The 13,806-nt window shown below is 47.4% G+C and overlaps 1 protein-coding gene across 1 annotated transcript in view; it reads right to left on the bottom strand.

Annotated features, from left to right (window-relative positions):
• CDH13 (cadherin 13) overlaps positions 1-13,806 on the bottom strand; it is a 793,967-nt gene that overhangs the window by 103,523 nt on the left and 676,638 nt on the right. Inside the window, exon 8 of the mRNA XM_065898620.1 lies at positions 3,876-4,058. Within this exon, the coding sequence (XP_065754692.1) occupies positions 3,876-4,058 (183 nt within the window). The remainder of the gene's footprint in view (positions 1-3,875; positions 4,059-13,806) is intronic.

Here is a 13,806-nt window from a genome sequence, read left to right as displayed (position 1 = left end):
TTCCACCCCTTACGAGGCCTGCCCTGGGTCGTGCTGCATTAAGAAGCCCTCCGTTGTCTCGGGCATATGACCTGATTAACGTGATTTGTTTGGTGTCGGGTCTCTGTGTCAGGGACGGGAGGAAATTGAAAACACTTCCAATAAAGTTACAGAGATGCAATTTGACTAATATTTCATCAAGTGTCAAAAGAGGGTGTGGACCACTGTTCTGGAGGATTTCAAGGCTGGAAAAGCTGGCTGTCATGGGAAGGGTAAAGAATCTAGGGTTTGTTGTCCAGAGGAGAGAGGCTTTGGAAGTGACCCGACAGTAAGTTGTAAGCCTGTGACAGGTTTGGGGATCAAGGATGCCTGCTTTCTCAATGCTTCCTTCTCCTCTGAGGACAAAAGAAAGAACAGACGTAAAATGCAGGGTGGATTATATTCAGCTAAAAGAGTAACTCTTTGACAGCCTGGAATAGGTTTACACAGCAACTAAGGGTGTTCCTGACTAGACAGTTTTAAAGAGGACACGGCTACTCATCTGGCAGAATTGTTAGGATTCGGTCCTGTAGGGAGGAAGGACTCCCCCGGAAACCACACAGTCCTGGACCTCCTCTAGTTCTCCCGTATGCCGACGGCTAACTGGGGAGGGCGGAGCTGCTTGTGGTTGCGCTGCAGCATGGCCGTGTCCACCCACCTCTCACTGCAGAGGCCCCAGAGGAAAGATTCAGACTTTCCAGCCTTCCTTGCAGCTGAGGGTGGGCCCGTGTCATCCGGTCAGTGACACATCATTGGAAATTGTCTGGAGGACCCACGGAAAAGACATTTTTTCCCCTAATGAGAAGAGAGGGGCCCATGAGGGCACATATACTCTCTCCCACTTGCCTGGCGGCCTCCTTGCTTCCTGCCCTGGAACACAGCAGCAGGAAGACGTGATGCCCGGGGCTTTGACAGCCATTTTACGTCCATGAGGAAAACATCAGAAACATCTGTGGTGCCACCTGCTGGCTCTCGGACACCTTGAGCTGCCAGCCAATCCTAGACTGGCCTACCTTCATCTAGTTATGAAGACCATGAAATACTCCTGACTATTTAAGCCACTATCAGCCTGGCATTTGGTTACGTACAACTGAAAGCATTCCTAGCTACTGCACTGGGTTGCTAGCAAGGTGGAGAGCCCAGGGAGCATGGTCAGGCCAGCCTCCAGAAGGCTATCCTGGGGCTTGAACTCAGGCGCACTGAGAAGCAGAGAATGCTCAAGGCCCTTTATACAAATTCATGTGGCAGGCAGCCAAAGAGGGGAGGCCTCCATCCCGATTCTGAAGCAAAGGGAGTCCACTTGCTAGTAAAATGGAGGCCCAGGGAGGGCCCCAGGCTCTGTGGGCACCTCCTCCCCAGGAATTGCAGGTGGAAATTCCTTGTCCTACGGCAGTGCTCGTCCACAAGGCTGTGCTCTCCTGGGGCAACTCTCCCTCCTGTTCTGACCCTGCAGGTGTGGGGCAGGCCCAGGAACCTGCATTTCAGCTAGCATTCCAGGTGACTCTTCTAAATGCTAACGTTTAAGACTCACAGCATTGTGGGCCAAAGCGGGAGTGTGGGGAGAGGAGGACACTCTTTTCTAGTCTAGCTTTGCTTGTATTTTATTTTCCTCAAGCTGTAGCAAACACAGGCCGGGAGAACGGTGCTCCTGCAGGGTTTATGGTGGGGATGTATATTGACCTAAGCTTTGTCTTCCAGCTGCAGGTTTGGAAAATTGCTTGATGCCTTCTATAGATACAGGGCTAGCCTCAGAGAACAGCCAGTGGCTATGTTTTATTTTTTTACGACTTTCACAGCTTTGAAACTATAGCACTGAATGTAGGAGGGCAGTGCCAGGATCTCCCGGGAGTCCTGGCAAGGGAAGAAGAATTGGGAAGACCCAGAGGCTGCTCTTTTCAGGGAGACGTTTGGGGCTCAGTTCAGACGAGGTTCTGAAAAGGACAGGGAGAAACCTAGATCCCTCATCCTCTGGAGAAAGCCAGAAACTTCTCTGAGATCTGCCATTCTCAGTAGCTCCGGGTTCTGCCCCCAGGGACGTTGTGGAACTTTGTTGGTGTGAACGTTTATATGGCCCTGCCGCTAGGCTGAATACAGACCCCACCCCCCAATATGTCCATGTTCGAATCCGGGGAACGTGTGTTACCTTACATGGCAAAAGGGACTTTGCAGATGTGATTAAGCTAAGGACCCTGAGCTGGGTAGAAGATTCTGGATTATCCAGTTGGGCCCAATGGAACCACAAAGGTCCTTAAAAGAGGGAGGCAGGTGGGCTTCCCTGGTGGCACAGTGGTTAAGAATCCGCCTGCCAGTGCAGGGGACATGGGTTCGAGCCCTGGTCTGGGAAGATCCCACATGCCGCGAAGCAAATAAGCCCGTGTACCACAACTACTGAGCCCGCATGCCTAGAGCCTGCGAGCCACAACTACTGAGCCCGTGTGCCACAACTACTGAAGCCTACGTACCTAGAGCCCATGCTCTGCAACAAGAGAAGCCACTGCAATGAGAAGCCTGTGCACCGCAATGAAGAGTTGCTCCCGCTTGCCGCAACTAGAGAAAGCCCGTGCGCAGCAACGAATACCCAATGCAGCCATAAATAAATAAATAAACAAACAAATAAATAAATAAAATTAAAGAACACTGCACAAAAAAAAAAAAAAAAGAGGGAGGCAGGAAAGTCAAAGTAGGTGTGACAATGGAAGCAGCGGGTCAAAGTCAGAGAGAGATAAGAAGATGCTGGGTTGCTGCTTCGAAGATACAGGAAGGGGCCATGAGCCAAGGAATGCATGCAGGTGACCTCCAGAAGCTGGAAAAGACGAGGAAGTCAATTCTCCCCCGGAGCCTCCAGAAGGAACCAGCCCCACCGACTGTAGCCCTGTGACACTGATTTTGGACTTCTGGCCTCCAGAACCGTAAGAGACTAAATGTGCGTTGTTTGAAGCTCCCACGTCTGTGGTCATTTGTTACAGCAGCCCCAGGAAATGAACACAGGCACCATGTGCCAGTCACATATTAGCTTGTGAACTCCTCACAACAACCTGGAGTGGTGGGTTGTACCATCATCCTCATTTTACAGATGAGGAAACCAAGACACAGAAAACAATTAAGCATCTTGGCCAACGGCACACAGGAAGTAGGTAACAACGTTCCTGCTTGGTCCACTAATACAATTACTATAAACACGACTGCTCCCTGCTTTCCAGGCAAATTGCTGCACCCACCAGAAAATAAGCTGTGTTCCGATGGACGTTCTGGTCAGGCAGCAGCTCTCCCAGAACCTCCCAGATCCCTTCCTCCAGGACGCGGGGACCACCAGCCTCGCATGCTCTGCTGCCACCCCCCCTCCTTCCCACATTTCTGAGCCCTCCCGATACACTGTTGTCACTTTCCTTCTCGGTCCCCCTGTAGCAGAGAGAGGTCAGCTTGCTGGGCAGCAGTGCTCACAGGCGGTTTCACACGAAGCAGCATCCCGTGTGTGTAATTCTATGCTGTGTTTGACAGTAACTGAGACTCTGCTAAGAAAGATTAAGGACTGTAATAATGTGCAATCTGACCGTGGATCTTTAGAAAACCTTCACAGGTCCCATTTTTGCATATCTTTGATAATTCATTATCACGTATATGGAGAATCTCATTTAAAAATTAAGTTTTTTTTTTTTTTTTAAGGTTACAAGGAAGTTTAGGTTTTCCAGAACCTGTAGAACAATTTGGTTTTATAGCCATGAGAGTACAAGCACACCCCTAAGCTGAAGCCTTTTCCCATTTTAATTCCAGGAGGAGGAGACAGCGGCTGGTCTATCCTCGACCCGGGGCCCTGGGTGCTCGGGCGAGGAGGGAGGGGCAGTCGGAAGCACCCTTACTTTGACGACAGAGAGCATCCCCTCGTTGGTTTGCGGGTTGGTGTGGATCTCGAAGCTCTGCCCAGGGTTCCCGTTGATGATGGTGTAGGCGGCCCTCCACGCGCCTGTGGTAGGATCATCCTTGTCTTCAACTGTCAAGTTGACAATAACTCCCACGGCTCCTTCCTCGACTGTGGCTTGAAACTGCAAACAAAGCAGACCGTTACTGTCACTATTTTGGGGAAAAAATAAAATCATAGTGAAGACCACTGATGGCACTCTGACCATATGCCTGGTGTTGGGCACATTACCCACACCATCTCATTAAATAATAAAGACTAACAGAGGAAGATCACGAAGCTGTGTGTGCCAACAGATGATATGCTTCAGGTCCTCTCAGCCTTATGCGGGACCATGAGGCTGAATCCTCTCCTACAGGATGTGGGCAGAAGTGATGTTTGCCGGGGCTGGCCTGGGTTCACCTGGGCTGAGGGTTAAGAGAACAGCTGTGCCTCTTCTCTGGGCCCCTTTCCTTCTATCTACCTGGATGCAGACAACCAGGAGACCCAAGGGGAAGGTAGAGCCACAAGAGGGAATGAGCTTGGGTACCTGAGTCACCACATGGAGGTGGGTGGGAGCCCGTCCCGAACTGTTGTTGAATGAGAAACAAACTTGTATTGAGTTTGAGCCTTTATGCATTTTTGTTTGCATTTGTTTTTGTAGCCCTGTTACTGAATGCAAATCTGTATGCCCAACGCACAGTGGGGCCAAACAATACCAAAACGTCAGAGTTTGGAGCAGAGAAAGGTTTACTGCAGGGCCAGGCAAGGAGATGTATGCCTCATGCCTTAAAAACCCTGAACTCCCTGAAAGCTTTCAGCGAAGCCCTTTTACAGGAAAGGTAAGGGAGGGGCATGGTTAGCTGCTGCAGACTTCTTGGTGTCAGATCCTTCGTTCCTGAGGTCAGGTCACCGTCGGGTCACGGTGTTCCTGTAAACCTCCACCTAAACAAATGTTACTCTCTGTTCTGACAAGTAAGGGCAAGGTCCCAAGGCTCAACTTTCGCCCTCTGAGGTCCAGGCCCTGGCTGAGAGGAGGGGGTCCCCGCGGGGGCCAGTTACCCTGCCCAGGAGCGTTCGTCCAGCACCCAGGCTGGGTCCTCCCACCAATGCCCAGGCCCGGCTGGCAGTGCCCTCAGGGCCATGTCCCCAGACCCTGCCCAGCCGTCATCACTGAGGGAGCCAGGCACCCACGACCCAGCCGGCCCTCAGGTACCTCAGGCCACCCAAAGGTTCGGGCAGAGCGGGCCAGGTCCCAGGGACCCAGGGAGACCGCCGCCGCCATTCGGTAGCAGAGGAGGGGATGGAAGAGAGGTTCCCGTGGCCTCAAGGCCCAGGCCTGGCCAGTGGGTGGCCATGGCAAGGGCTCTGGAGCTCTGCGGGACACAGCCCTCAGGCTGTCCTGGGGCCCCCCAGCTCACCCACCGCCTGAGGCCGGGGAGGGCCTGGAGGGCCCCAGGGGGAAGGCCCCCATCCACCTCTTAGCACACGGAGATCCACCTCTTATCTCTTGCCAGGAGGACCACCCCGGGCGGACCGTTGGCCGAGCGACCTCTAACTGCCACACTAAGTGTCTCTCGCTAACCCTCCTGTGCTTAAGGTCTTGCGGTAACAGTTGCGTGGTACGTAACGGCTGTGCACCCGCCCCGCCCCTATTACAGCCTCACCCACCCTAAACGACAAGGTAACCAGATAAGCACACCGCCATCGCTCATATATGGAGGGAGGGGGTTGGAACCCCAGTGTTTGCCTCCAGAGCCTCTGCTCAGTTGTAGCGTCCTCCTTAGTGAAGGAAGCCAGTTTCATCCCTCCCACCCCTTGCCTACACCTAGCATGACTTTAAAAGGGAGGAAACATTTTTCTAAGGTAACATATAAATCAATTGTCTGGAGCTTTGTTGTACCTGTGTTTTTATTGTGACACATCTCAAATATTTGTTGCAAGTAGGTGTGGTGAAAAATAAATCAATAAATGAAAAATCAGCTTAGATAGAGAATTTCACAAGCCATCAGCACATTGCTTTGAGCTGGAAGCGTAAAGTATTGTTTTGGTGCTTACCTCTGATACACCTCTGGTGAATAGTAATCTGTTTGCAAATATTTGATACACAAGCAATACCAATAAGCTGACAACAAGAAGAAGAAATATCCTGGAATTTCAATTATTAGGAAAGAGAATCTAGAGACAGTGAGATGATGTCAGAAAGCCCTTATGTTTAAAGACAAGTAATTTGAGAAATGACGTTTCAAAAGCCGTGGCTGATTAATTCACTTGCAAATCGTTAATCACAAGCCATAATCTTGATGCCTTGGGGGAGACAGGAACTAATTTGTCTATCACAACTCAGCAAACCTGGGTGAGCCGTTTCCCTTCCCCACAAGCGGTGCCGGGAAATTCCTGGAACATGCGCACTGGATGGAACGGAGCTGGAGTGAGGGGAAGTGGAGGATACTGTCACACAGAAACAGCTCCACGAGACAATTATTTTGACCTGATTCCTCTGATTCTTGTTTAAGTTAGGCCTAACTTCTATCTTTCCCCCCTCATCACAAAAATTATGGAATTCCTGAGCTTGAAATCTACACTGGTGGATCCCAGCCCTGTTAGAATCTCCTGGAGGGCTTTTTAAAAACACTGTTTTTTTAAAAAAAAATAACCCTATTCCAATGCAGTTGGTCTGGGGTAAGGCGTGGGTTTCAGTGTTTTGCTGACCTGCCCAGATCATTCTAATATGTAGTTTGGACAGAGAAGCATGAGAGTTCAAGGTCAAGAAGGGCCAAAGTAGGGATGTGAGAGCCTGCCCTTGTGCATTTTGCAAGGCTGCCTGGGTCCCATGCTGAGGGAGGGGCCTGCAGTGCATGTGGGATCAGCAGGAAGGAGAGCTGTGATCAGCTACTGCTGTCTGCCATGCGTCCAGGAGTGGGACACACGTGTTATCCAATCCCACAGGTGGCAGATAAAGAAACAGGCACAGAGAAAGAAGGAAGGAAGAGGTTGGTCCACAGTTCTCGAGTGAACCAAAGGTCAGATACAAATCTCCTGGACTCCAGTAACGTCTGCTTTCCACAAGTTCTATTACTCATGCCCACTCAAGAGTCCCATTGCTTAGGCTGGTCCTCCACCCCCTGCTGTGATCCAGAGCCAGAGGACTGATTCTCTGTCCCTACTGATCACAGCACACCTCAGCTCATAACCTGTCCCTGTGGCTGTTCTGACACCTGTACCTTGGGACACCAGGCAGACAATTCAGTGGGTTTGGGAGTGCTAAGACTAGAGGATGCTGGAAACCATCAGTCAGGTACGAATGCCATTACATCCAATCCACAGGTGAGAAGTTACTTTGTCAAGGCAGGTGAATGTCACATTGCTGAGAGGAAGACACTATAAGAACAGATCACGATTTGAGGAGGCTGGAGGCTCCAGGTGTGTCTGTCTTGTTCAGGGCTTTCTCTCCACCCCTTGCATGATGCTGGGTGCATAGAAGGGACACACTTGGTGTTTGTTGAGTGAATGAATGGTCTTAAAATAGGAAATGGGGCCTGGCATCAAAGGTGAGGGCTGGGAGGAAATGTGAAGGGATGAAGCTATACCGGAGTGAGACTAAGAGGGACTGGCATGGTGACGGATGCCTGATTCTGCCACTTGCTTGGATGGTGCAGGGCAGGAGGGATAGGTTGACCTCCCTTGTTCTCCAGAACATCTCTAGCAGGGATGCCTTATGACTTTCGAAGACACTGGGTATGTTACGCTTGTTGGTCCCTCCTACCACACTTGATTTTCATAGGCTTTAAAAATTTCATTTTTTCCCCCCTGATGTGAGGAAAAAAATTAAAATTTTCTTTGACCCTAAAAAATGCGTTCTTTTTAATGGCGCCTGGTCCCCAGTACACAGCACAGTGCTGGACACATGAAGATCTTCTGGATGGATGGATGAATTTGTAAAATTAATATTTAGGCCATGTATAGGTGAGAAAAGCCTGTGCAGTTTCTCCCATGACACCAACCAAGAGGCTGGTGCAGAATACCTTTTTAGCGTGTGGGCAAATGAGTCCAAGTGGAACGGGAAGGTGATAATGTTTTAGAAATTCTCACAGCATGCGTTACGACCCTAATATAGCCTTAGATGTAGTAATGTGTCCACAGCCACATTTACCTACCATCCATCACCCATTCATCCATTTATTTATTCTCCATTCATCCATCCATCCTTCCATCCACTTCTCCGTCCTCCATCCATCCTCCATCCATGCATCCATCCATCCATTCACCCATTCGCCCATCCATCCATATTCCAGCCAGCCAGCCAACAAATACCTGTCAAGCGGCTTCTGTGTACCACGCATGATACTGTATTAAATTCTAAAAAATAGAAAAAATAAATTCTAGGGATACACTAGTAAACAAGACAACAGACATGGCATATGTTTAATTATAAATATATGTGAAGTGTTGGGCAAGAAATAACATAGTTCTTGGAGAGCCTGAAGCTTGAGGGGAGTGGTGAGAGGGCGTGGTGCCTGACCCCGTCTAGGGAAGGTCATTAGGGAAGAATTCCCTGAGAACTGAAAGCAGAGGAGTCGGTGAGACGAAAGGGGAGAGAGCCTTCCTGGCATCTGGAACAGCAGGTGCAAAGGCCAGCGGTGAAGGAAGCATGGGGCACTTGTGGACCAGAGGGGGGTGGGTGTGGCTGGAGAGCAAAGGAGAACTGGGGGAGAGCTGTTTGCTACTGGACTCCAGAGGAGAGCTGCGGCAGATCGTGCACAGCCTTGTGGGCCAGGGAAAGGCATTTAGAATTTGCCTTGTTTAAATCTCCTCCTGGGAGAAGTCAGAAAAAAATCTTTAAATACCGAAAACATTCAATACAATTATTATAGTCTTTGTTAAGACCATTATCTGATTCTTGCATAAACTATAAAGCCAGTTTCCTTGAGCATCCATTTAGAAACTCATTATGGCTTAATTAAATACTCATTCTATTAATTCTATTCAATGTTTAACCCCATTATGTAATTCAAGAATGGAAAATTAAGTAGATTAAAATGAAACAGTACCATTTTATATTTCTATAGCAATGCTCACTCTGTGATTTAAAAACAATAGACAGACATTAATTTACCATGCTAGAGCAGGAGGAATTAGGGATTGTAACATTACTTCATTTAATTGGAAAAAAATAAGGTTACTTTTCTGTTAAGCTGTGCAGCAAATCAAATAGGAGATGCAAAACATGGTTTTACACCATCAGGGTGGGCGACTGGCTTGGGACATATTGAGTTTCATTAGCTCTCTCCTCTCAATTCAGAACTGAGTTATTTCATTTTCTTTTCTTTGCCAAGGTGAGGTGAATTTTGTGATGGACATTTAGGAAGAGACTACTTGGACTTGCCACACAGGTTATCCATCACCAGGGGAAGAGGGACTTGCATTTTAATTTACACTGAGAATGAACACTGCTCCTCACAGAGCAAAGAGTTGGTCATTATAGGTTAACCTGGAAGATGGAAATAACGATCAGCAGGCTAAAAGGCACAGGTGGGGGAGAAGTGACAGCTGATGACTTTAAGGGACAGGACACATGCAAGCCTGCCTGCTTGATCGCTGGAGTCCAGGTTCATGAGCTGCCAACCCTGGGGTTTCATGGAGAATTGATGTTGAACTTGAAAAGCTGGGATATAGTCATCTGGGCCCTGGCTTTGAAAAAATTAAAAGATAAGGTCCCGGAAAGTTTTACACACTTCAGTTTCTATTTGTGAGGATAAAAGGGTGAGGGAGACATCATCAGAAACTGAACTTGCAAGCACTTTTATGAGTCTGTATTTACATAAACGATGCAGCTTGTTGGAAAAATCTAATTTCTTGCTGATAGCCTAATGGGTAGAAACTGTGAGTGCTATAAATAAGATCATACATTTAAGGATCCTGGCATAGAGTAAGGAATCAGTATTTGTTAGCACTGGTGATGATGATCGATTTTATTCTGTATCATATGAAATACTTACTAATAAATCGGAGAATGTGACTCTTTGTGTTTTTATCACAGTCTGCCTTCCATTGCGGTTGTCTTATATAGATAGCTTACTTCCCTCGGTGGGTGTGGAAGAAGCTCTTTGCTCTTCAGTAGTGTATACCTGACACTCACAAGCTTGCATATCCTTGTCTTGATCTTTATCACCAAGACAAATGATGTTAACTCATCACACGCACATTTAGAAGGGGTAGCTGCATCAGATATCTGGTTTCCTTCTATCTATGATTAGGAGTCATCCTGGGGTAGAAAGATGCAACACCTCATTTAAATAACTAGTCATTAAATGTCTATTGCACGTCAGGGGGTCTGCCAGGCACAAGAAGTACAGCAGTAAATGAGAGGGACACTATTCTCTCCCCTCACGGGTTTACAACTCAGCACACTGACACATTCCCTCCTGATCACCCCATTTTCTTTATACGCTTTGCTCACACAATTCCTTTTCTACCATTTGTCCACTGTCATTCATTCCAGGCTGCATCTATGTTTGGACATGACTTAGTTTACAGCTAATGGCCATTTTAATAAATGGTGTTGGGGCCATTGGTGAGCCATGTGGAAAAAACAAAGAATTTGGATTCCCGACCTCACACCATACAGAAGTTGTGAAAGGTAAAACAATCAATGTTTTAGAAGAAAACATAGGAGGACATTTTAATTCAGCTTACAGTTAATGTTTGTGTGTACTTTATACGTATGTAATATAATGTAAAATATTTAAAATACATATAATATAAAAATATAAAATGGGGCTTCCCTGGTGGCGCAGTGGTTGAGAGTCCACCTGCCAATGCAGGGGACGTGGGTTTGTGCCCTGGTCCAGGAGGATCCCACATGCCGTGGAGCGGCTGGGCCCGGGGGCCATGGCCGCTGGGCCTGCGCATCTGGAGCCTGTGCTCCGCAATGGGAGAGGTCACAGCAGTGAGAGGCCTGCGTACCACACACACACTATATATATATATATATATATATATATATAATGTAATATATATATAAAGTGCACATAATATAATATAGATAATATTTAAATAACACATTTAGTAAGTATAGAGTTTATTCAGTATTTTAAAGAAGGCTTTATGTCTAAGAAGTGATGAACAGCAGAGCCCCACAAGGGACTCTAGGTTACTTGGCTGAGAATCACGGTCTCCTCATCAGCTAGCCCTCAAGACAACTGTGCCTACTGAGTCCCTCCCTAGCCAGGTCCCAGTAGGATGTGCATGGACAGGCCCCGAAGTAATACCAAGATGGGAGGGGACCATTCGGGAACCCAACAGCCCATAATGGCCCCAGACATTGGTGAGCATCTTTTACTCATTTCCCATCTAGTCAACACTCTCTCTTCTCTAAATATCGTTTTCTCTTTGAAAATGAAGAGTGGTGTCAGCCCTTTGGTTTTCAACGCCCATGGGAGACAGTTCACAGAGAGAAGACGTAAAGCAGATGCTAGAGCTGGGATTTCCGGCAACTGTGAATAGAGACTTCCCCGCCCTCTGAAGCGCAGGCAGCCTGGGGCGTGCGCCTATCAACCGTGAGACGGGTCTTGTCTCTGTTTCCGAAAATGCCCAACACCACCTCTTTCATAAAGTGAGAATGCTATAATTAGACATTCAACTTTGGGATCATTTTTGTCTAGAGAATACACCCCGAGGGGAGAAGATGACAGTGTACGTGTGTTGGAGGGTCTCACGACAAGAAGAATGACCAGTTTTTCTCTATTCTCACTGAGAAAAAGGAAAGTGAACTAAATTGTACGTCACACGCCAGAGATGATAACATGGTAATGGTGGATGGCAGTCTTCCTTTCCTGAAGATTCTTAAAGTTTCTGAGCAGATTTAGTTCAGGGTGCCTGTATCCATAAAACATCTGAGGAAATGATACCGTCCCCAGCTCCTGCTGAAAAGAGTGTTACTAGAGGGCCATTTGTACCACACGATCCCAGCTTTTGTTGCCAGAGCTGACCGGACCCAGAAGTGGAACTGGACTCACAAGTCACCAATCTATTGGCTGCTTCATGAACGATCAGATGATTTCTCTAAGCATATGAACTCAGAGAAATACAGGCTATATAATCAGAGGGCAAAGGGTCCTTAAATCCTAAGTTTCTGAGTAGAAGAGAAATGGAGTGGCCATTTTTTGTCATTTGGACATGAACGAATAGATGCATAGAGAAGCCAAAGAATGGACACACTGAAAGAAAACCCAGGAGATCTTGGGGGCGCTCAGAGACACACAGATGAGGAAGCACCCTTGATCTCGGACTGTGTTTCTACTCCTTGCATCTAATGGAGCCCTGGGAAAACAGCTGTGGTGGATGGATGTCTATCTCTCTCAGGACGTAAATGTGGTCCTTTTGATGAAGACTTGGGTTTCACAGATGTTTCCTCAAATATTTTTTCTTTTTCTCTTTTACATCTTGCTATGGAAACTTTCAAACAGCTATAAAAGCAGACAGAATGAAGTAATGAACCCCATGTGCCATCATCAGGCTTCAAAGATTTTCAACTTATGCCCCCATTGTGCTTCATCTACACGCCCACTTCTCCCCATTCCTGTCTTGTTTGGAGCAAATCCCAGACATATCACTGAATCTGTAAATATTTCACTGCTTGTCGCTAAAAGTTAAAAACTCTTTTTAAGAGAACAGAATCAAGGTCCTCTCCTGATCCAACTAACATTAATTTCTTCTACTGACAATTATTGTGTTTTTCTTTTGTGCCGGATGCTTTACTAAAACTATAGCCGCGGTAAAGGACAGTTAGAGACTGGCCTATTAGACTTCTCCACGGGTTAGGAGAGTCTTCTCAGTTAAATGTTACTAAACAGTTGAGGAAACAGAAAAGCTGAAGGTGGAAACAGTTCAATGATAATAAGGAAGAGCAGCTCGATGACAGAGAAACATGTGCTTGAGGGGGCAGGACTCTCCAGAGCCGCTGGCATGCCAGGCAGTGTGGTTCTTGGTCCAGGAGAGCCGAGGCACACGCCACCTAGTGGATGTGACCCCCCCACCCCCCACCCCAGGGAGCCCCGGGACGGGAGGAGAGCTACGTGCCTGGAGGGCTGCATCTGGGGACCTGTTCCAACGAGAGGGAAGACCAAGTGTCACGCAGCCTCCCAGCTCTACAGGTGCCAGGGGATGAGCCAACAGGCAAGAGAGGGAAACAATATTCACTTCGTGCTCCGGCAGGAATTATCCTCCCCTCCCCACTCAGTGCACTCTCTTCCATATTGATTCATTTCCTAGGAGGAGTTTCCATGGTTGCTGCAGACACAGAGGAGGTGCTGGGTACCCGACTTTGGAGGAAGATGCCCAGCCAGGTTCTGGCTTGCTGGGGGCCCGATGGTCCACCAAATTTCTTTATGCAATTCTTCCTCCACGTGACCTCGCCTACTGAAGCTCCTTGGATTTACCAATTACAGATGCATACTGCAGCTAAAAAGTGAGTTTTCAGGAAGAAAAGACTCAAATACTAAAACATATCTTTTTGTCCTCAAAACCAAATGAGAACACACAGTCACTGAAGACTGCCAGAAAAATAATACAGCTGGGTAATGGTTCTCAAACTATGTTCCCTGGAACAAACAGTGTTTGAGGGATGGTGCAGGAGTCCCACGAATGTACCACGTATTTTTCTCTGAACAAGAAAGACTGAAACTGCCCGAGGAATCTGCTAGATATATTTTATCCATTTTGTATATTAGAGTTCTTGTCTAAGATTTTGCTTGGAAAAAAAAAGTTTTGCTGCTGAAATGAAGTTTGAAAATCACTGCCTTAGGGAACCGATGAAATAAATATTACATGTGATGGTGAGAGAAAAATAAAAACCAAGGAGCAAATATGCGTGCGTTGTTTTTTCTCCACAT

Source organism: Phocoena phocoena, chromosome 20, assembly GCF_963924675.1.
Source record: "Phocoena phocoena chromosome 20, mPhoPho1.1, whole genome shotgun sequence".
NCBI lineage: Eukaryota > Metazoa > Chordata > Mammalia > Artiodactyla > Phocoenidae > Phocoena > Phocoena phocoena.
Note: the sequence above shows the minus strand (reverse complement) of the source record. Positions and strands in the feature narration are given on the sequence as shown.